The following is a 24,109-nucleotide window of genomic DNA, read 5'->3' as shown; positions in this document are numbered from 1 at the left end:
GGGAAGGGGAGAGTGGGAAGAGACAGCAACTCTCAGAGCTGCAGTTTACTCAGCCTAAATAAGAAAAACACAATAAGAAAAGAGACCTCTCAAGATCAAAGAAAGGGATGGAACAATATGTGAACACTTTGGAAACTAGGAAGTGGGGTGTTAGCATGGAGTGATGGTCTACTGGGGTGCCTGCCTAAGAAGCCCCTTACTTTCAAGTCCCTGGTCCCCTACTCTCCTCAGACCCAGACCACTGAAGGTAAACAGAGGAGATAAATGGAAGAGGAGAGGATGGAGAGAGGGATGGTGAAGAAAAGAGTAAAGAAGGAAGTGGAGTGAGGTGGGGGGCTTGGAGGCAGAAAGCATGTGGCTGGAGCCCCACGCCTCTGAGGAAGGAAGAGGAGGGTGACCTGGGATGCTCTCCCCTCCCCTCCCCCTCTCCATTCCCTGGAGGGCTGCCCGCATCCGGTCACAGCCCAGGAGGGGTGGGGGAAGGGCGGGGGCGGGGGCGGCGCCGAGGGGAATGAATAATTGAAGTGTAGGGGAGGAGAAAGAAGAAGAGGAGGAAGAGGAGGAGGCGGGAGCCGCCCGCACAGGGTCCTTCCCACTCCGCACCCCACCCCCCTCCGCCGCCCGGAAGTCGCTCCCCGCCTCCTGCTCCGCCAACATGGCCGCGAAGTCGGATGGAGCGGTGGCCGCGGCCGGCCCGGGGCCGGAGGGGGCGGCCGGAGGAGCTCGGGGCGGTGCGGGTGGGCGCGGGGAGGCGGCGGCGGCAGCCGGGGACCCCGGGGTAACCGGGGCGGGAGGCCCGGGGCCGCGCTACGAGCTGCGGGACTGCTGCTGGGTGCTGTGCGCGCTGCTCGTGTTCTTCTCCGACGGCGCCACGGACCTGTGGCTGGCGGCCTCCTACTACCTGCAGGGTCACCGCACCTACTTCGGCCTCACGTTGCTGTTTGTGATCCTGCCCTCGCTTGTCGTACAACTGCTCAGCTTCCGCTGGTTCGTCTACGACTACACGGAGACCGCTGGGGCCCCGGGACCCGCAATCAGCACCAAGGACAGCGGCACCGGCGGACCGGTCATCAGCACCAAGGACAGCGCCGTCACCTTCCGTACCAAAGAAGGCAGCCCCGATCTGGGCCCCCGACCTGAGCCCTCCTCGGCCAGCGCCTACCGCCGCCGCTGCCGCCGCCTCTGCGTCTGGCTACTGCAGACCCTCGTCCACCTCCTGCAGCTCGGCCAGGTCTGGAGGTAGGAGAAGCTCAGGTGGAGAGAACTGAGTTGGAGGAGTGGGAGGTGGTAAGGGGCTGCCTGCCGCCCCAGCCTTTCTCTGACCCTCCACGCCCGCTCCTGTCCTGACCTCCGCCCCGCCCCACCCTATTGCAGCTCTGATTCCTCCTCTGCCAGCTCCTCCCTGACCTCTGCCCTCTAACTCTGATCAACCTCTCTACCATCCTCTATGATCTGGCTATTGAGGGAAGAGGGAATGGGGCAAGAAGAAAGAGAAAGAGATCCTCAGGGGTGTGTGAATGAGGAGGGCCCAGGGCCGATGGAGATGAATGTGAAGGTTGGAACAGGGCCCCAGGGCTCCATCCAGCCCTGTCCCACTCCTCTCTGCCTGAGTGCTGAGCCTGAGCCTGGGCTTAGGAAAGATCTCAGAAGTCCCTCTCTGCTCTCAAAGATTCTCAGTTCGGAATTGCAGTCCATTCCCAACCTCCCAGGAGAAACAGAATTCGAGGCAGCTAAATGAATATCTCGCCAAACTTTTTGGACTTTTAGGAAAGGTTGTGGTGGACCTAGCTGAGAAGGTGTCTAGCTCCTCTGCCTCCTAGGACTTCCCCAGTGTCTCTGCAGCGCCCCCCCGCCCCCCGAAACAGAGCCATGGGGATATGGGATCTTGAATCTGAGATTAGATAGCCACTATCTGTCCTTTCATCTCAGGACAGTAAGACAAAACTGAAGCTTTGTACAAGCCGCCCAATTCTAGGCTTCTTCCTCTGCCAGGACTGAGGGTGGCTGCTGAGCTGAGTTAACTGGAGACGAGGAATTCTGAACCTAGGGTTCCCCTTGAGTCTGTATTGCTCTAGTAGCTTAGGCTCTACTGTGCACTGACAGAATGAACTTGTCTGCTATTTGATCTTACACAAACCCCTCCTCCCTCCAAGCCTCAGTTTCCTCACCTGTGAAGAGAGGGCAATTCCCTACTCTTCTCATCTCATTGATTTACATTACATTTTCTTACCTCTTGGGATGGTCAGGTGAGAAAAGGTCTTTGTAAAGGCCCTGCAGACTGTAACATATTTTAGGAATGCAATAGATTATCATGATTATCACACCTGTGGGGAAAACATGGAAAAAGGCAAAGTCACTGTGGAGTAAAGGGTGATTATTGCTGTTGTTATATTTATTCTGCTACTTGTTAACACATTCTGCTTAACTCAGAAGATGCAGTTCTGAGCTGAGGGTTGGAAAGAGGACTCCCAGGGTTTATCCCAGCTGCTCACTTGCTGTGTCACCCTTGTTGTGTTGCCAAATCTCTCTCTGACTTACTTTCCCCATATGTGCCTTGCCTAGATGATGTATATATTCCATTTAGCTTACCCTGGGGGAAAAGGTGGGAGGAGCTCTATCCACACAAGGTGGTGTTATTATTATTAGCTTGACACAAAAAATATTCATGTCTACATCCAGGAACTAATCTGCATTTATCATTCTGTGCCCGAGTGGACAGATGGTGAAAGATATTTTTAGATTCTGAAATGGTAACTTCCTATTCTTGGTAACCAAATCTTCATCCCCCTTTCCCTTCAGCCTAAAATGGGCCAGCTGCCCCTTGACTCACTGGCTACCTCAAAACCCCCTTCTCCCATTTTCAGAATCTACTTACAAGAAATGCATACTCCTTTCTTGAACATAAACTGCATTTCCCTCAAACAGAGCAAAAAATGACCATGGGGTGGAGGTGGGGGTCTCAGGGGAGTGGCTGCAGATGGCTGAGGGTCCATTGAACTCCATGGTTTCTTAGGTAAAAGGGCTAGCGATTTCTACTCTACCCTATTCGTAAAGTGAGGGGCTTGGGATGAGATGATTTTGCAGGGATGACAAATTAATGGCTCTTAGGTTGAACTTGGCCTACAGAAGTGTTTTGTCTGGCTTGCATAGTATTTCAAAAATCCAAAATCCTAGCTCCTCTTGAAAAAAAAATGCATCTAGCAATATCAGGCCTGGAACAATTTAGACAGGGTATATGTGCTTCAGTTTGTCCGGTTCCATTCTCTTTGATCACATCTGGACTCTTTCACTTAGGCCTTAGGGGCATGAGAGCCCTAATTTACAGTTCTGTAACAATTGTTTCATTAAGCATTCACTTTGTGCCAGACTACTGATTGCCTTTTTACCTGCTTCATCTCCTGTATCCCTCCTAATAATCCTGCAATGTGGTTGTATTATCATTCCTGCTTAACAGATGAGGGAATGGAGGCTCAGAAAAGGGACATCCTTGCCCAAGGTCACATGGCTAGGGAGTAAAAGCACGGGGACTCAAGACTCTCTGCCTTCAAAGCCCAAGTTCAATTTATCTCCCCTGCAATTCTGCCACTAAAGTGTCCTCCAAGCTCAAAGAATTATGAGTCTGAGATACCAAGATTCCAGGATGATAGAAAGTCAGGGCTTCTGCTGGACTGAGATAAGAATGGGAAAGGAGGGGGAGGGAGTTGAACTATGTGGATAAGGATGGGGAGACTGTGTATATTGTCAGGAAAGTGCTGGATTGGGGGTAGGGCGGGATCAGGAGACTTCATCCAGGTTTGTAACTAGCTGGCTAGGTGACTTTGGGCAAGGCTCTTCCCACCTCTGGGCCTCAGTTTCCCTGTATGTAAAATGAGAATAATAGATTTGATGACCTTAAGAGCCTTCCCTTTTCTGGAAGTCTGACTCTGGGTCTATATCAGAGCTAAACCCCTGGGCCCCTGTCCCAAAAGCTTTGGATTCAAAAATGGCTGAGAGTCTGGCTAAATGGAGAGAGATCCAGACAAGAAGCCACCAGAGTTGGTATTCCTAGAAACTAAGCAATGTGGTAAGCAAACATGAGGTTCCCACAAAGAACAGGTTCACTGTCCAGCGGGACTTGCTGCAGATGTTCTGAGGGCTGGACCCCAGGGTAATGAGGAAGGAGATGTGTGTGTGAGACCTGCATGATCAAAGCTGAGGAACTGGCCATTCACTCACCTGCTGATCCCACGCCCCCAAATCTGAATAAATTAATTTGAATCATAAAGATATCTTTCAACTCCTAATGCTTGCACAACGTTGAATCAAAACCTTGAATACTTTGAGGAGCTAGTAACACAGACTGTGTCAGTACATGGGTGTCAGACAAGGGGACAGTATGGGACAAGCAGTGTCCTAGAGAAGCTGAAGCTTCCACCTAGCTCCAGCTGATGGTGCCACAAGAAATCATGGACCAGGTGTTGTCAAGTCTTGATTTCTCAAGAGAAATGGGAAATTGGGATTTTTTTTTTGGGGGGGGGAATTCTGCCAGTATTCAACTACTAATTAAGGTTTTTAAAAATAGTGTCAACCACAGGAAACATATGGGGGCCCATCCTCTTTGTAACCTCTGGCCAGCTCCTTACAATTGATTCAGGTCCTTTCTTCTTCTGTTCCCAAACAAGCCTGCAAGATGCATGTTATTATTTTAATCACAAAATGGGGCTCTGAGGAGGGAGAGCAAGGGAAGGAATTCACAGACACTATGTACCCTCCATGTCCCAGCAGGCCCCATGTGAGGTGCTCTAGGCATGTGATCTTGTTTTGCCCCAAAACCTTCCCTCTGGTGACAGTTGATATACCCATTTATCAGACAAGAAAGTGAGGCTTGGAAAAGTCACGTAACTTGCCGAAGGTCACCCACTGAGCAAGTGGGGGAGAGGAGAGGTGTCAACCCACCTTTGCCTAATTCCCAAGCCCAGGCTCTATCCCTGATACCACCACACTGGCTGCATTAGAGGATCCCAGAGCAATGGCCTGGTACAGAGACAGATTGATCCCTGAGAGAACACACAGATCCTCTGGTCAGACATGAAGCTGGCTGGGGGCTGGACACCAACCTGTGTTTTTATGCCTTCTGCCCAGCTCCCACCCCCATCCCTCTGAGCTGTTAAGCCACTCAGCACTGTTAAGCCAATTAAAGTCCTAACCCTGTCCACTCTGACCCTGTGGGCAGGAGGGCAGTAAGCCATGAATCCTGCTTTCCCTAATCTTAAACTCACTGGGCCCCAGCTTTGCCCCGATAAGCGTGGTTTGTTAAGCCAATTAGTGGAATTAATCTGCCATGGGATTCCTCCCAGGCTGTCAGGATCTGGGGACCCCAAAATGGGAGGGAGGGGAAGGAAAGAGGCAAACCGGACTTTGAAGGCCCTCCCTCTACCACGCTGTCTATGTCTAGGCCCCAGCACTGCTCCCTCTGCCTCCTCACAAGCCCTGCACACCAGAGAAGTTCAGAAATGAATTCGTGACCTACCTGGTATGAAAGTCAGTCTCTGGGGCTCCTCTCTGGGAAGCTCTGTTCTTTGCGTGATGGTTAAGAACATGAACTCTGGATTCAAATGTCCTCAGTTCAAATCCTGACCATACCACTTTATATGTGTGATCCTGACAGGTCACATAATCTCTCTGTGCCTGAGTCTCATCCTTTATAAACTAGAGACCATACGGTATCACCTCTTGGTTTGTTTCAAGGTTTCAAGAGATAATATACCAAGGTTTTAGCAAAGGGCTGGCCATCGTTAAGTACTCAGAACCCCTGGCAATGGTTAGGACCATCAGCCTGGGCTTTGTTCCCTGTAGAAAGAGGTTTGTTCACTGAGCGGGTGGCCTGTGAGTGGGCAGGAGGGCAAGAGGGCCTTGAAGGACCCTGAAGCCATAGGGACACGGCAGCTGTGCATTTAATCTGTAGTCATTCATTCCACAAATATATGGAGCACCTGCGGTCTACCAGGCACTGCGCTAAGTGCTGGAAATACAGTGGTGAACAAGACAAAGTCCCGGCCCTCTTGGAGCTCAAGAGTCTAGTGGGGGGCTTCCCTGATGGCGCAGTGGTTGAGAGTCCGCCTGCCGATGCAGGGGACACAGGTTCATGCCCCGGTCTGGGAAGATCCCACATGCCGCGGAGCGGCTGGGCCCGTGAGCCATGGCTGCTGAGCCTGTGCGTCCGGAGCCTGTGCTCCACAAGGGGAGAGGCCACAACAGTGAAAGGCCCGCGTACCGCAAAAAAAAAAAAAAAAAAAAGAGTCTAGTGGGGGAAACCAATAAACAAACAAAATTAAATATATATTACCTAATATAAAATATAAATATAATACATAATATAAAATATAATGGGTTAGAGAGTGGTAAGAACTATGGAAAAAGTGAAAAGGAGGAGGGTGTGGCCCTTCAAGATAAGGTGGTCAGGGCAGCCTCTGTGAGGGGTGGGCATGTGGGCAGAGGGCTGAACAGGGTGCGGGCAAGCTGTGTGGATGTCTTGGGAAGGGCGTTCCAGGCACAGGGAAGGAGCAGAGCAGGGAGAAGGCCCTGTGTCAAAGCAGAGAGCTGGGGGGAGATTGTAGGAGACGATGGTGGACAGGGTGGCTGGGGGTGGATGACGCAGGGCCCCAAAGGCCGGGGGGGAGGATTGGGGCTTTCACTCTGCATGAAGTGGGGAGCCCAAGAGGATTTGAGCAGAATAGGAACAGGGTCTAGACTTATGCTTTACAATGCGCACCCTGGCTGCTGGATGAAAAATGGACTGGAGGGAAGCCAGGGTAAGCCTGGAGACCCACGAAGAGATCCACCCTCGATGATCCAGGTGAGAGAAGATGGGGGCTGGACCAGGGCAGTAGCAGAGGGGGCGGGGGTCTGTTTTAGGCATGGCAGGCAGGATAGCTTTCCTTCTTTGGTCAATTTCCCCATTGGGGCCAGACAGTTAATGGTTAAGAACTCATACTCTGGAATCAGCCTTATCCTGTGTCTGCCACTTTCTGTGATTTGGGGCAAATGGCATAACTTGTCTGTGCCTTAATTTTCTCATCTGCAAACTGGACATTCTTACTGATAGTATGTATCACATGTGGCTTGGAGGAGCAGTAAATTAAAGAATGTATGTGTAGTGTTTAGCACAGTGCCTGGAACACAGGAAGTGCTCAATTCTCAGTAACCATTACTAGTTGTACAGTAATAATACAAGTATATAAGTAATACATAAAACAGGTCAGGAGTTGGATTCCATAGTGGTTTTCAAACTGTGTTTCACCTCTTACCATCATTTCAACCTTAGTATCTCAAAGTTTCTCTTTCTTGATATGATGGTCACGTGCCTAAGATTTTGTTTTGACAGTCCTACAGCTGAAACATGTTTACAACCCCCTGAACTCGGTGACTATCCACAAGGCCCCTCCCTGCTCTGACCTTGCAGGCTTGTTCCAGTCTAGCCTCACCACCCACCTCCTGGGAGACCCCTCTCTAGGACGCTCTCCACCCGGCCGCCCTCCTCTCCCTGCCCAGCTGGCAGCAACAGGCCATTAGAGCAGCTCCTAACAGACACAGCGGCGGCAGTTGGGCCCAGCGTCCCCTGTTTGATCTATAAAGACCACACAGGAGAAACCCTGGGGGAGGAGGGAGGGCTGCCAGGAAATGGCTTTGAACCCCTGGCAGCTGGGGCGAAGGTCCCCAGGGAGAAGAAGGAAGATGGGTTGGGATCTTCTCTGGCCTCTCCATGCACCACTCTGCCTTTGTTAGGGCCTCGGAATTCCTCCTCTGGGAAATCCTATCAGCCTCCGGTCTCCCCCCAGCCCACTCCTCCCCATATCCTGTCTCCACCTGCGGCCAGAACGGTAGTTCTAAAGCTCAGAGCTGACCCTGCCACTCTGTAGCCAGAGGGCCAGCCCTGGCTCCCCTCTGCCCCTTGAGCGAGTCTTAATGCTATCGCCTGGTGTCAAGCCCCAACCTCCCACCCTTTCATCTCCTCACTGCTCTACGCTCCCTCCCCAAATAAGTCACATGCTCCTTTTCTTAATGCCTCCTAGCAGCTGCCTGCAGTCCTTCCTTCAGCAACACCCCGCCCCATCCTCCCCCCCGTGAAACTCTGTACATCCCTCAAGGCCAAGCTCAAATGCCACCCCTTCTGAGACGCTTGCCCTGAACAAACTCTGCCCCTCAGACCCCGCCTCCCATTTCCTCAGTCAGCCTAGTTGTTGTCATTTTCGTCTAAAATGTAAACTGCTGGGTTGTTTTGTCTGTTTAAAAAGGAGCTGTATGCTCTTGTTGAAACCTCAGGCAGCGCAGGAAAGGTGCAAAGAAGACTCCCCTCCACTTATTATCTCTGGGGGTGCAGAGGTGGGGTTAGGGGAGATTTTCCTTTACTAATTAGGTATTTCTTGTATCACTTGATGATTTTACTCTGATTTTTAATTAACCAAGAAATACATTTTACCTGCATACATTTTCAAAACATGTATACCTGCTTTCAAAGAGTCAGATACTACTAAAAATTATAGTCACCATTTATAGAGACATAGATTAGGTCATTCCTCTTCAATCCTGTCAGGTAGGGAGTGTAATAATGAATAATAATAAGGACTGTGGAGCCCAAACTCTGACTCTGCCACTTAGGAGCTATGTGACTTTGGGCAAGTCACTTAACCTCTCTGGGCCTCAGTTTCCTCATCTGTGAAATGGGATAACACCCCTATACAAATGGCCATTATGAAGGCTTATTGAATTAATATATGGAACATGATTTGCACAGTATTCAACACACCGTAAGTCCTCAAGTAGTGTTAGCTAGCATTATTGGCCCATGTTTCAGATGTGGAAATTGACACACAGAGAGGTAACAGCCTCCTAATACATAAGTAGCAAAGCCAGTGTTTGAAGCCATGCAGTCAGGCTCCCAAGTCCACATGTGTAACTACCAAGAGATACTACCTTTTGCTAGTTAAGTGTATTCTTACAAAACAAACAATCATGTATTGCTTTGGGAAGAGGGAAAAAGTCAGAAAAGTATTTTTTTAATTTTATTTTAATATAAAGTACCCACTGTTGACATACTGGGTTCTTCCTCTCCGACTTTCCCCCCATGCACAATTACTCATTCCTCCTCAGCCCCACAGTCCTGATCAGATTCTGTTGTGATCCTTGCCCACCTGGCTGGTTTTCCTACCAGATTAAAAGCACCTGGGGAGTTGAGGCCTTGTTCGTCTTTCTTTCTGTCCCCCACCATGACTGGCTCCGAGCTGACACTCTGTTGCTATTGGTGGCCTTGTACCCAGCGAGCTTTGGTGAGGTCCATAGTAGGGTCTTAGAACACAAATTCTGTTGAAGCAGGGTTTGCATCTGTGGTTGATGTGGGGGGCGCTAAGGCAGTGTGGGAGCCCCTTGCTGTGTGGACACAGCGCTGAGGTCTGCTTAGGCCTTCATCCGCAACCTTCCAAACTGTCAATGAACAGATGCAGGCTAAGGGCAATACATATGTATTTGTACAAGAGGTAGTAGAAGCAACCCTGGGGCTGAGTTCCCAGGAGGATGCACATGTGTCTGGCAGGAGATGAAGTTCCTCGTATGCAGTAAGTGCTCAATAAACGTTCACGTGAACTGAATAGAATCTTTAAAATCAGAACCTTTTTCCCCCCACTGTTAGTAACGTAACTTTATTTAAATTTTTTATTTTATATTGGAGTATAGTTGATTAACAATGTTGTGTTAGTTTCAGGTGTACAGCAAAGTGCTTCAGTTATACATATACATGTATCTATTCTTTTTCAAATTCTTTTCCCATTTAGGTTATTACAGAATACTCAGCAGAGTTCCCGGTGCTATACAGTAGGTCCTTGTTGGTTATCTATTTTAAATATAGCAGTGTGTACCTGTCAAACCCAAACTCCCAATCTGTTCCTGCTCCCACCCTTGCCCTCTTGCCCCCTGGTAACCGTAAGTCTGTTTCTAAGTCTGTGAGTCTGTTTCTGAAATCAGAATATTGAGCAAGACATTTCTCTGCCTGGGATTCGGTTATCCCATCTGTAAAGTCCAGTTGGGGGCTTGGGAATCCTGAATGAGTTTTCCCAGGACTTGGACAAGATAGCAGAGTAGCTGAGAGCTTGGGGCACTGGTACAGCCCATGGCGCCATGGCTTCCTCACTGTGTGACCTTGGGCAAGTTGCTCCACCAGCTGGAGCTCTAGTTGCATTGTGAAATGGGGTGATAGTATTCACCCCTTAAGGTTCTTGTAAAGATGTCTTGAGATAATGTAAATGAATAGGGTCTTCACATATTATATGCTCAGAAAATATTTACTACCAATTATTATTGGCCCACGTAGTAGCCCATCCTACTTGCTTGATAACAAGATAGGGGGTGGGAGAAGGACATCAAGGGTCCTAACGCTCACTACCCCTCACCCACAGATCCCCCCTTCGAGGAAGGAGACTTATTCTGTGACTCCAGAGACAGTGTGAGGATAGGTGACAACCCAAAGTTAAAGGGAGGCAGAAGCTGCGTGATAAGAAGAAAGATCTCCCTGGGTTGCCCCGAGGGTGTGAACTCCACATCACCAGACATGCATGCAGACAAAAGTGACTGACTTTGGCAGGGAAGCGGTAGCAGAGCCTCCTGCCTTCGGTTTGGAGGATAAACCAGTCACCTCTAAAGCCCCTCACAGTTTTAAGAGTCAGTGGATCTAACTTGGGTGCTTTGTGATGCTTATCTGCTGGACCACAGGTTGCACATCAGTGGTCCAAGGGCAAATCCAGCCTGAGGTTGCGTTCGTTTGTCCCACACAGTATTTTTTTCCCCTACTATTTAATGAAACTTTTTATTATGGAAAAAATTTAAATATATAAAAGCAGAGGGAACAGGATAATGATTGCTCCGTGTACCACCATCCTGCTCCAAGAATGATCATCTCCTGGCCAGCCTTGTTTTATTTAGGCCAGCACCATCCGAAAGAACTTTCTGCAGTGATGGAAATATATATGTATATAGGAAACGCACTGTCCAATACAGTAGCTACTAGCCACACATGACTATTGAGCATTGGAAATGTATAACTGAGCAACTGAATTTTAAATTTTATTTAATTTTAACTAATTTAAATTTAAAGAACCATATGTGGCTAGTGTAGGACACGTAGGTGTTGGAGAGTATAGGTCTGGACCCCACCCCATTTCTTGCCCTTCCATGTTATTTTGAAGCAAGTCTCAGATGTCACATCAATGCACCCATAAATATTTCAGTACATCTCTAAAAAGACAGACTTTTAAAAAATATAACTGAAGTATGTAATACTGTTATCAAACCTAAAAAAAGAATAATAATTTCTTTTAAATTCATATGGTATTTTTAAAATTAGTTGCCAACATTTCCAAATTGACGTTTTTGCGTTTTGTTTTGTTTTGTTTTTTGCATAAATATCCTAATTTCCAGCTCTTCTTCCTTTTTTTTTTTTTTTTTTTTTGTTTGCGGGGCCCTCACTGTTGTGGCCTCTCCCATTGCGGAGCACAGGCTCCGGACCCGCAGGCTCAGCAGCCACGGCTCACGGGCCCAGCCGCTCCGCGGCATGTGGGATCTTCCCGGACCGGGGCACGAGCCGTGTCCCCTGCATCGGCAAGCGGACTCTCAACCACTGCGCCACCAGGGAAGCCCTCCAGCTCTTCTTGAAAAATTGAAATTCCAGCCATACTGGGCTCACATTCTCCCATGGCAGCAATCAGCTGGAGCTGAGGGACAGCTACCTTTCTAGACACCCCTCTTTCATTCCCCCGAGTCCCTCATAATATCAGCTCAGCTCCTCTACCATCTAGGATCTCATAGATCAGAGACAAAGAGAAGTGGTGCTTTCTCCCTGCCTCGATCTTCAAGTACCTTCAGATGCCACCAGGAGACCAGGATCTAACTCCTTCTCCCTCAAAGGCTCATGCCATCCCAATGTCGCACAGGGATATCAGGAAAAGAGGAAAGGGGGGATCAAAGAGCCTTGGGCTAGAGTATGGAGTCCTGGCTTTGAGTCTCTTCTCTGCACCCATTTCACAGATGCGGCAAGTGAAGCCCAGAGAGGGAAGGAGATCTGGCTGCACTCATACAGTGAAGAACGTAAGAGGCAGGAACATGGTCCCAAACGCTTTGCTGGAGAGGAGCTGCCTGCTTCCCTGTTGGGCAAAGAGAGGCGCACTGTCTGGGAGCTGACTGCAGTGGGCGGGTTGGGAGAGGGTCTCAGCTTTACAGCCAGGGCCTAAAATTAGTGGCAGGGAGATGTTTGGCCTTAGCCCAGCAAAAAAAAGTGCTATGACTCTGGAGGGGGCTGCTGAGGAGGAAGGAGACAGCCCAGCTCCCAGCACCATATGAAATGGGAGCCAAACGTGTAAAATCGCATCCTTTACTGACATTTATGACTCATTAGGCTGCCAATTCCAGGAAGGTCCCATTTTGCATCCTTGCAGGAGTGCTCAGCATTGAGGAGTGGACAGATGGGGAGGGGGCCTCGAGGCCGTTCCCCCCAGGAGCTTCCTTGGCCACATTTCAGGTGAGGAATCTGTATAACTGGAGGCCCAATGTTTTGCAGGGAACTCACATACTGCATCTAGGTCCTCAGCTTGATCCATGCCTGTGGTGAAATGAAGGAGTCCACCATTCCTAAGCTGAGATGAAATTCCAATGCTTCTGGCTACTGACCTTGGGCAAGTCACTTCTCCAAATGCCTGCTAAATGTCTCTGGGGTCCATCCCTTCTGTCTGGGCCCTCCTCACCTCTCACCTGGTAACTGGTCTCCCAACCTCCACCCTTGCCTCCGTCCAATCTGTTCCTTACAGCCAGGGTACTCCCTCTAAAATGCAGAAGTGCTATCGAACACAATCTTCACTCTTCAGATAAAGACCAAATGCTTCACCATGGTCCCCCTCATCCCTTGCTTTCTCATCTCCTTTTCTGGAGCTATAGCCATTCTGACCACTTACTGTTCCCGCCTAACTCAGGACCTGTGCCCATGTTGTTCCTCTGCCAGAAACTCCCTTCCCTCCCTTCACCTGGTTAACTCCTGTGCCTGCTTCAGATCATGCCTCAGTAGCCACCTCCTTCAGAAAGCCTTCCCTGACTGCCACGCCCTTCCTAAGCTGGGCGCTTCTCCCATAGAATTGCCTTCCTAAGCACTGGAGCACAGAAGCCTGTTGGAACATGTCTGCAGCCCACAGAATGGCTGTCGTTTCAAGTCTACAGGACTATTTCACTAATGTCCAGGTTCCCCGCTAGACAGTGCCAGATGGACTGGGCCTGTCTTGCTCACCATCGTGTCCACCAGCATTTTAGCACAGCTCCTGGCACACAGTAGGTACTCAAAAATGCTGGGTGGGGCTTCCCTGGTGGCGCAGTGGTTGAGAGTCTTCCTGCCGATGTGGGGGACACGGGTTCGTGCCCCGGTCCAGGAGGATCCCGCATGCCGCGGAGTGGCTGGGCCCGTGAGCCATGGCCGCTGAGCCTGCGCGTCCAGAGCTTGTGCTCCGCGACAGGAGGGGCCGCAACAGTGAGAGGCCCACGTACCGCGAAAAAAAAAAAAACAAAACTGCTGGGTGAATAAACGTCAAGTGAACCTCCTCTTTTCTGAGACTCAGTTTCCTCATCTGGAAACTGGGGGTCATGCCCACGAAACCTCACAGGGCTGCAGTGAGGATTTTAGCAAAGTACCCACAGAAGGTCTTTGATGAGTGGCAGTTATTTTCTGGAGGAGGGCGAAGACCCCAAATAAGGCCCTGCCCTGTGAACTTGTCCTGAAGGGACTTCTCTGACCCTCTGTCTCCTGAGGATGGATTCAGTGAGCACCAGGGAAAGCCAGGCGAGGAGTAGGTCTCAGCCCCGCTAGAAACTAAACTGGAAACTACAAGACCTCCTCTCCCTGCTGGAGCCTCTGAGTCTGTCAGCTTCTTAAAACCTTGTATTGGTTGAATACCCTGCACTGGGCTGGGCATTTTATACAAATCACCACTTTCTGATTTTATAGCTATCCCATAAGGTGGGCATTGAGCTGAAGGGTTCAGAGAGGGAAGCAACTTGCCTAAAACTATACAGATGGTAAATGATGGCGTCAGGATCTGAACCTGGGTCTCACTGACTCTCAAGGCTGATTCTTTCCCTCTGTACTTGACAGCCTTCTGTACTTCTGTACTTGACAACTACTATTGTCACCCCTTCCCCAGTTTTCTCTAAACCCACGTAATTCCAAGCAAAGCTTTTAGGTCCAGCCCTGTCCGACATGGGTACTCCCGGGCAGCCCTCTGAATACCGTCCAGGCAACTGAAGCACCTTCTCTGATGCAGGGGCCCGTGGAGAGCCAAGTCTGAGTCCTAGGTCTGGCAGTAACTTGCTGTGTGACTTTATACAAGTGCCAGTCCCCTTCTGGGTCTCAGTTTCTTCATCTGTAAAATAAGGATAATAATAGTACCCACCTCAAAGATTTGCTGTGGCGAATGCACAGCATGTATGGAAAGGCTTAGCACGGCCTGTCATACAGTTGGTGCTCAGTAAGCGTGAGCTATTCTCATTATTTTTGCCTGCACGCTATCCCCCTACAGACTTACGGAGCAGTTGTGGGCCCAGTTGGTACAGTGTTCCTGCTGCTTTCCATCAGCCCAGGCTGGTCACCCTCCAGAGCCTGCAAGCCTGGCCCACAATGGAGACAAGAGAGCTGGCCATGGTGCCGTTTCTGGATGGGGTGGGAGCGGGGGAGCCGCTGGAAGCTGCTGTGTTTTTGGCCCAGAGCTGTGAGTGGGAGTGGAGAGGGACGAGAACACACACTCGGAAACGCTGAGATCGACAGATGGAAGAGCCGAGGATGTGAGAGACGCAGACAGACAGAGAGAGCCCCAGAGTCGGGAGACGGGGAGCAGGCAGGGGAGGGCGGCCGGAAAACTGGCAGAGTCACGCGAGCCACGAGCTGAGCAACAGACCAGCAGATGGACCAAGCCGCCAAGAGACTGAAAGACGGACAGACCAACAGGCAGTATCCAGGAGACAGCCAGAAAGACAGACAGAAAAGCAGACCTGGTATCCGAGGGGACAGACAGGCTATCCTGACATCCAAGGGACAGACAGACTGACGTTCCTGGCCTCTAAGAGCAGACAGACAGGCTGACTTGGGACTCCAGGGTCAAGCTAACAGATGGACATAGTATCTGAGAGACGATGTGACCTATAGTCCAAGGACAGACAGGAGGACTGACCCAGGGTCCCAGGGTGACCCTGACTGACAAATAGATTGACTGACTGACAGTAACGGAGGAACAGATAAATAAATAGGCTGACCCTGCATTCAAGGGACAGACACAACAACAAGCTGATCTGAGCCAGAGACAGAGACAGACAATGACCGAGGATCTGAGGACACACAAAAGACGGGTCCAGGATGACCTTCTGCACGGAGACTGAGGCCAAGGCCAGCAATCCTGACTGGTACCAGAGACTGAGGGCAACCCAGAAACACAGGACAGGAGAGAGACAGGGTGACCCAGAAACTTTCTGGCTTCTTAGGGATGTGGGATCCCCTCATCCTTCTCTCTTCTGCCTGTTAGAAAGGAGCCCTCAACGCTGGGAAGTCCCTGGGCCTGGGGAGAAGGGAATGAGCTCTGTTCATCTCCTGCCCAGCTGCCTGCTCGCAGGGCTGGGGGATCCAGAGGAGACAGCCTTTCGGATCCTTGAGTGGAGGGATTTCACACGCTCACTGCTGGATTCTCTCTTCTCTAGGCTTCGTCATTTTGCTCCCCACCCCATCCTCAACGATACACGCTTACCACTTCAATTTCCAATTTCCTCCCAGACAGGCTTCTTCTCCGAGCCAAAGATTGGGAGTCAGCAAGTTAGATCCAAAACAGACTTCTGAGCACCTCTGTTTCCTCACCGGTAAAATGGGGGCGGTAGAGCTGTCTGTTAGGTTCTGGCTCACACTGGCCTCAGGCAATTTAAGGCTGGGGGGTGTCAGAGGTAAGGAGGCCCAACCAGGCTGTGGAGCATCAGGGGAAGCTTCCTGGAGGAGGAAGGACAGATGTTCTGGCTCTATGCAAACTCAGGCAGAGAAGCCCCAGGGCCTCCAAGGTCAGGAGGGAGACACGTGCAAACACTCATGCACAAATATTCAACAAATATTTATCGAGTGCCTACTACACGTACTGATGCTGGGGACACAGTGGTGACCAAGATAGATGAGGTCCCGACCCTCAGCAAACCGCAGTGGTAAAACAGAAAATAGATGTGTAAATTAATAAATAAGATTGTTTCATAGTGTATGTTAAGAAGAAAATAAGACAGGGCGAGATGAGAGTGATTTAGCGAGAGTGGGGGGGGGCTGACATAGGATGAGTGGCCTGGGGGGCCTCTCTGAGAAGGTGACGTGGGAGCTGAGGAATCAGCCACAGGAGGATCTGGGGAAGGGGGTGTTTCAGGAAGAGCAAGTAGCAAGTGCAAAGGTCCAGAGTCAGGAACAAGTTTGGCTGGCTTCCAGGAACCTCCAGGGCGCGAATGAAGCAGTGGTTTGAGACGAGTTGAGAGAAACAGAAAGGGCCAGATGGTTTAGGGCCTGCAAGCCAAGGGGAGATGCTTAGATTTTAATCCAAGTGGGATGGCAGGCCCTTGGAAGACCTTGAGACAGGGAATAACGTGATCTGACACGATTAGTTTTTAAATATCCCACTGGCTGCCACGTGGAGAATGGCCTGTGGGGGGGGCGGGGCGCAGGAGTGGGGGCGGGGCGCAGGAGTGGGGGCGGGGCTGAGAAAGTGGCTGTTGATGGCCCGGACCAGGCTGGTGTCAGTGATGGACAGACCGGGGATGTGCTTCGCAGGAGAGTAGAGGCACTGCCCCTGAAGTTGGATTCCTCTCCCTGAGATGAGGTGTTCTCTGTAGGTGGCATCGGTCCCATTTGTGGTGAAAATCAACTTCTTCCAACTTCCTTTCAAGTAGAGTGGAATCAGGTGGGCTTCCTGGAGGAGGTGTCAAGGGCACCTGCTAGTACGTCAACTTTCCATTAAAAGAGAGAGGCTGCTTGATGATCAGAAGGAGCCAGAGGCCTCCACCTAGCATATGCTCACCCTCACTATGTGCACATCCCTCTACAGTTTACAAATGCCCACAACAAGGGGGAAAATGAGGCTCAGAGAGGCAGAGAGATTACCCAAGGCCACACAGCATCCAGGGCACTGGCAAACCCACAAGCCCAGCATATTGCCATCTTGTCTCCTGATCCTCACCCCAGTGGCTGTGATGTAGGCAGGAGGGCAAGTGCTGTGCTCCTTTCTAGAGAAGGTAAAACTGAGGCCCAGGGAAATTAGGTTGTATGTCCTGGGCAGAGCTGTTTTAAGACTTTTGTGGGCCCTACATCTGTCAAGTATATTAAAATGCAGCCATATCAAACATCGAATGTAAATTATATATACCCAGATACAAGCCAAATTGCAGTCGACTGGCTGATATCATGCCCTGTTTTGCAGACATTTAATTAAACATTTATTAATTTTGATTCTGCAGTTTTTCCCTGTGTTTTAGAGCCAATTTTTTTTCCAGGCTTCAAACGTGTTGCTAGGCCCATGAAAACCTCACAGGCCCTTGGCAACGAGCATCTACCACCGGCTGGAAAGGACAGCCACGATTTTTGGACCTGTTGCCAAAATGGGCAAGGGGCAAAATGAGGCTGAACCAAGGCCCTTTCACCCTCAGACTGCAGCATGGTCTCTCCACCCTCCCTGCTGACCCCATGTTCTTGGGTCTCAGAAGCCTTCTTTCTTCCCCTCCCCCTTCCTTGCTCTGGCCCAACAGTGCCCTCGGCTGGGTAAGCCCTTTGTCTGCTGTTAGCTGGGGTGTGGGGTGTGGGGTGTTGGGAGCTGGCACAGGAGGGGACAGGAGTGGGTGGGGAGTTGGGCAAGCAGCCTGTCAGGTGGTGATGGATGCTGGCCGGGCTGGGGCCTTTCTCATGCTGACCCAGGCCGGGAAACAGATGGTCTTCCAGCCTGAGGGAAACTTCCAGGGTGTTGCCCTCCCCCAGCTCCCCAGGCCCCTTCACACTGGACCAGCTGGTCTCTCCTTCCTGTTCAAAGCCAGAGCCACAGGACTGGGAAAGGGAATGGGAAGGGGGAGATGGAGGCTGGGACAGGTGGTCTGCGTTTTGGGCCCTGAGAAGCTCTAGGGGTCAGCCTGGTCTCTCCCCAAGTCGCCCCCACTTCTGGCATCTCCAGCTCTGCGCTCGACTCCTCCTCTGTGCCCTGCCTTAACTCAGCCCTGTCATTTCAGGCCTGAACCAAACTGGGGACTCACCTGGCCTTCCTCCAAGGCAGCCAGCAGAGTGAGCTTTCTAAGCCACCGAGCTGATCACATCACCCCTGATTCTGGGATAGAATTCAGACTTAGAATAAAATATGAACTGTTCAGTCCAAAATTTGATGCCCTTCACAATTCTAGTCTTCTAATGCTCCTCCCTAGGACAACCCTCCCCACCAGGCCTGGCAAAACACTGGCCGTTCCCCTGAAAAGCCATGTTCTCTCACGCCTCTACACCTTTGCCTTAGTTGGGCTTCCACCTAAAATGCCTTTCTGCTTCCCGTGTGCCTTCAAATGCCTACCCATGCTTTAAAACGGAGATCAAATGTTTCTTCCTCCAGGAAGTCTTCCCCAGCTAAAGTTACTGATCCTTCTCTGGGTTCCACAGCATCTTAGAGCATCTATTTCAGCTCTTAGCTTGTCCGTTCTCCCATGGGACTGTGAGATACTTAAGGTCACAGGGCCTGGAACATAGCAAGTGGTCAAGATATGCTAGCTATGTGAATGAATGATTCTAGCTGCAGACATCCTTATTTGGGGGGTAGGCAGGGGCCTAGAGAATAGAAGTCACAGGGAGACAAATTTCTGCTCATCAGGAGAAACACAGTTCGGCCCTGGAGCTGCTCGGAAGCCAAAGGCTCTGCCTCAGGAGGTAGCGTCTCCCTGTTCTGAGAAGTGTGTGAGCAGAGGGGTAAATGCACGGGGCTGGGAACTGCTGAAGGGATTCCAGCGCTGGACAGGAGAGTTAGACTGAAGGGCCTTTGCATCTTGAGTCAGCTTCTGAGGGAATAGCCCTCCTCCCCATCCTGGGTGCCAATCCCGTACCGTTTCACACTGAGGGTGTGTCTACACCACCGATTGGTCCTCAGAAGACCCAGAGATGGGAAGGAGAGGCCTAAATGGGATGTTTCTGGCCATGTTTTGGGGGGAAAGTTTGGGTCCCAGAACATTAGCTCTGAAAGGATCTCCAAGCCCATCCCTCTTGTTGGCAGATAGACAAGCTGAGGCCCAGAGAGGGCCACACCATTGCTAAGACCAGGATACTCATTTGGGAAAACTCTGGGAATTAGCTGAGCACAAATTCCAGGGAGCACTGTGGTTCCTCCCTTGGGCTGGTCACACACAGCTGAATACGGAACATCCTGGAAATGCCAGCACTTCACATCAGGGAATAGACCCCCAGATCCCTGGTTCCCTGATTGTGGATTCAGGCAATAGGGTCATTGAATCTAGTGGGATTTTCTCCCCCAGTTTTGGGGGATATGACTCCTAGAGGAGCCCTCTCTGGTTTTATGAAAAGGGCTTGCCTGTCCTGTGTATCAGAGAATTTGGGGGTTGGGGCTGTTGTACCTGCAACAGCCAGGAGTGGAGCTGCTGGGCAAGGAACCAGGGCAGAGACCTGTGTGGACAGGTCCTTTGTCACCCTAATGGGCACTGCACTTTATAGCTGCAAAGTACCTCATCCATTTAATCCTCACAACCACTTTAGATGGGATCAACTAGGGCTCAGAGAGGGTCTTGTTCAAAATCACACACAAATTAGAAGCAAAGTCAGGAATTGAACTCAGGACTTCCAGATCCCTTCCATACCTCCTATGGGGCTACCAGAGTTCCATTCAGTTAAACAAACTTGGAATCATGCACCCAGTCATGCAGCCAATAGGATTGGCACCTACCGTGTGCTAAGAACTGAGGGTATAGCAGTCAGTTATGACCTAGTCATACTCATGGAGTTCACAGCCTGGGGGAGATGGATGCATAACCAGACAGTTACAACCCACTGTGACGAGTGCTGGGTTAGAGGGAAGCCGGGGAGAGGCCCCTACCTCAGGTGGAGGGTGATCAGTAGAGGCTACCCGGAAGAAGTCATATCTAAAAGCTGAGCCTTGGATGAAAAGCAAGAGTTATCCAGGTTTGGGGCTGGGGTGGGGTTGGCGGACAGGGCAAGGTGTTCCAGGCAGAGGGAACAGAAAGTGCAAAAGCTTAGCAGTGAGGGCGAGCAAATCTGTGACGTGTACAAAGCAGCTGGAGCTGTGAAGGTTGTTGGGAGAAGTGGCACCAGAGGAAGCAGCTAAGTTGCAAATGCCAGGGGATCTCTGAGCAGCTTCCCTAAGGGGAGAACTGGGCACTCAGACGTGGGGTTGGGAAAAAGGCCAGGAAGCTGGCAACAGAACTGGGGGCTGGCACCAGGATTGTCCCTGAAGGAACCTGTGTATGGGCAAGTCTTTATGGCTTACAGTGAGAGGCAGTGTCGCCTATTGGTTAGAGTGTGGGTCTGAGACCAGCCCATCTGGGTTTGAATCCTGGTTCCACTGCTTCCTAGCTGTGTGACCTTGGACAAATGACATACCTCTCTGAGCTTCAGTTTTCTCATCTATAAAATGGGGATAATAATAGGGTTATTGCAAGCTCCAGGTAAGGTGTCCAGAATCCTGCAAAGAAAGCAGGCCCTAACTTGCCGTAGCAATAATGATCCTTATAACGCTGTATTAAAGGCTTGATTTGTGCCAGTGCTTTAAGCTAGTGAGCCCAGTGGGAGCAGCCCAACAACCGCCCCGTGAGGTGATCCTTTCAATGAGGCCGTTTCACAGCTGAGGAAACAAGCGCAGTAAGTGACTTGCCCAGGGCAACACCGCGCCCTGGCCCTCTGCACTTGCTGGGTGGCGAGGGTCTTGTTGGGAGGGGGCGAGGGGGATGAGCGCGCGCAACAGCCTGAGCACCACGTCCTCCCGCAGGTACCTGCGCGCCATGTACCTTGGGCTGCAGAGCCGCTGGCGCGGGGAGCGGCTGCGGCGCCACTTCTACTGGAGGATGCTGTTCGAGAGCGCCGACGTGAGCATGCTGCGCCTGCTGGAGACCTTCCTGCGCAGCGCGCCGCAGCTCGTGCTGCAGCTCAGCCTCCTGGTGCACCGCGGCGGCGCGCCCGACCTGCTGCCCGGTGAGCCCCGCCCCTCCGCCTGCCCGCCCCGGGCGCCCCCGCCCCCAGGGCTCACTCGCCTGCAGTATTCTGACGGCCCCACCTGTCCCCCACCCCCACCCCCACCAGCCCCATGCTTAACGCCCCCTGGGGAGGCCCTGTCCACTCCCCCCACCTTGACGCACTCACTGTCGGGGTTTGGGAGGCCCCGCCCCTTCTACTCTCTGCACTCTCCAGGCCTCTGGAGACCCCCAGGTTCCCTCCAATGGCCCCCTTACCCTCAGTGTTAGGAGACACCCCACCCCCTTGCTCTTCTCAGGCTCCCTGCGCACTACCCCCTCCCGCCCTCCTCCCTTCCCCATTGCCAGGGCAGACCAGACCTCACTTCTGCCAAGTCCAAAGAGGCCCTTGACCCCATCACCACACCTCAGACCCTCAGGGAAGTCCCCTGCCCCTGCTTTCCCCAGACTGTCCCAATCCCAGCCTGCATCTCCTGGGGACCCCTCTGCCTCACAGACTCTCTGAATCACCACCAGTTTCCAGAGAGCCCTTCCGTCCACCCCTCACTGCTCTTCAGCCCCTTGTGGACTCCTCCCAGGCTTTGTCCTGGTCCCCATGAGCTCACCCCGCCCACCCACCTTGCCGCTTCTCGAACCCTAACAGACCAGGCCAACCCCTTCAGTGTCAGAGAAAAGCCACATTCCCAGTCTCCCTGGGGCTCCCGGTGCCCCTCCCCGCCCGACACTGCCCGACACACCCTCAGTGTTTCAGAAGACTCTATCACCATCTCTCAGGTTCCCTGCGCATCCCTCGCCCAGGGTCCTGGGCCCCAGTAGAAACTTCCCACCGGGATTTTCCTCCCATGCCCTCAGCTGTGCTCAGCTTGGATATTCCTTTCCATGCCCCAGCCTCATCCTGGTGGCCTGTAGCTTCTAACAGTCCCTTCTGGCTCCTCCATTCCCTAATCATGACCCCCCCTCTTCACCTCCTTTTTCACTCCCAGAGTCCTGGACCCTATTTTCCCAGCCTCCCACCAAGACCCCTGAACCCTAACAGCCCCATACTAGAGACCCCAACCTGACCCTTATGGAGACCAAAATCACCCACTTCCCCTCTCCCTTTATGCTCCCACCACTATAGAAGTACCCAACCCTGTCCACTCTCACCCCTGCCTCAGTGTTCTTGAAGACCACCCACCCAGACCTCTCCACACCCCTCTTGATTTGTAGACCCTTCCCTCACACCTCCTCAGAACCCAGCTCCTGACCCAGACCCCTCCCCCTTTCCTCAGACCGCAACCCAGACCCATCCCTAACCCAGCCCACCCTGCCCCCACCCTGTCTCCGCAGCCCTCTCCACCTCCGCCTCACTCGTGTCCCTGGCCTGGACCCTGGCCTCCTACCAGAAGGTGCTGCGGGACTCACGGGACGACAAGCGGCCGCTGTCCTACAAGGGCGCCGTGGCCCAGGTGCTGTGGCACCTGTTTGCCATCGCAGCCCGCAGTCTGGCCTTCGCGCTCTTCGCCAGCGTTTACAAGCTCTACTTTGGCATTTTCATTGTGGCCCACTGGTGCGTCATGACCTTCTGGGTCATCCAGGGCGAGACGGACTTCTGCATGTCCAAGTGGGAAGAGATCATCTACAACATGGTGGTGGGCATCATCTACATCTTCTGCTGGTTCAACGTCAAGGGGGGCCGCAGCCGCCGCCGCATGACCCTCTACTACTGCATCGTCCTGCTAGAGAACGCCGTGCTCACCGGCTTCTGGTACTCCAGCCGCAACTTCTCCACTGACTTCCACTCACTCATTCTGGTCTGCGTCGTGGCCTCCAGCTTCGCACTGGGCATATTCTTCATGTGTGTCTACTACTGCCTCCTGCACCCTAACGGGCCCCTGCTGGGTCCCCAGATGCCTGGCTGCATCTGCCCTGAGGCCCCGGGGCCCTGTGGCCCACCAGCTGATGCTGTCACAAGTCCCCCGAGGTCCCTGCCCAGGACTACAGGCGCTGAGCGGGATGGGGCCTCCGTGGGAGGTGAGCGTGCGGGGACCCCCACACCACCTGTCTTCCAGGTGCGACCTGGCTTGCCTCCCACGCCTGTGCCCCGCACCTTGCGGACAGAGGGGCCTGTCATTCGGATTGACCTGCCTCGTAAGAAGTACCCTGCCTGGGACGCTCATTTTATCGACCGCCGGCTCCGGAAGACCATTCTGGCGCTGGAATACTCCTCGCCTACGACACCCCGCTTGCAGTACCGGAGCATCGGGATCCCCCAGGAGCTGCTGGAGTATGAGACCTCGGTGTAGGTCACAGTCTCCCTGCAAAAAGGGATGAACTTTGGCCGATCCCACATCGAGCACAGTGTTGAGCCCAAAATTTTAGGGCCACCAGGCTGAGGGGGAGTGGATCTGTTGGTCCAAGGGTAGAGTGGTGCCCACCATTGGGTTATTTCATGGGAGGGGACAGCCTTGTGGAGGCCCCAGGCCTTGGCCCTGTTTTCAGCCCTGTGGCCCACTTCCTAAACTCCCCTGAACCGGGGCCCAGGGAACCAACTGGTGCTACGCTCCTCGTGAGCTGCCCCACTTTCATGGAGGCCTCCATATCACGGCTGGTGCTGAGGACCCCACACCCTCTCCCCTGCCTGGAGTTGCCCACCTGTCAACTCTGGTGGGCCCGCCAGAGAAGGGGGTCCATGACCTAGGCCCTGTGCTCCTCAGGGGGCGTGGGGGTGGGCTGCCTCTGGGAAGGATGGAGGAGGCCACGGAAGATGTGGGGTGAGGCGGGAGCATCTGGTGAACGAGGTTGGTACAGCTCCTGTGGGTTGAGGTCTGGAGCCTGGGCAAGAGGGGAGTTAAAGGAGGGAGTTGGGGTGGGGTGGGAAGTT

At 52.3% G+C, this 24,109-nt stretch overlaps 1 protein-coding gene across 1 annotated transcript; it reads left to right on the top strand.

The window, feature by feature from the left end:
* The first annotated feature begins 461 nt into the window (after positions 1–461).
* XKR7 (XK related 7) lies at positions 462–23,827 on the top strand. Its single transcript, XM_029222060.1, has 3 exons — positions 462–1,239; positions 21,045–21,247; positions 22,576–23,827. The coding sequence occupies exons 1-3, from the start codon at positions 656–658 to the stop codon at positions 23,529–23,531; spliced, it is 1,743 nt and encodes a 580-aa protein (XP_029077893.1). The 5' UTR covers positions 462–655; the 3' UTR covers positions 23,532–23,827.
* The last annotated feature ends 282 nt before the right edge of the window (positions 23,828–24,109 follow it).

This window comes from Monodon monoceros, unplaced genomic scaffold (assembly GCF_005190385.1).
Source record: "Monodon monoceros isolate NGI ecotype Baffin Bay Population unplaced genomic scaffold, NGI_Narwhal_1 Super_Scaffold_13, whole genome shotgun sequence".
In the NCBI taxonomy this organism is placed as follows: Eukaryota; Metazoa; Chordata; class Mammalia; order Artiodactyla; family Monodontidae; genus Monodon; species Monodon monoceros.
This window is presented reverse-complemented; position numbering and strand designations above follow the sequence as displayed.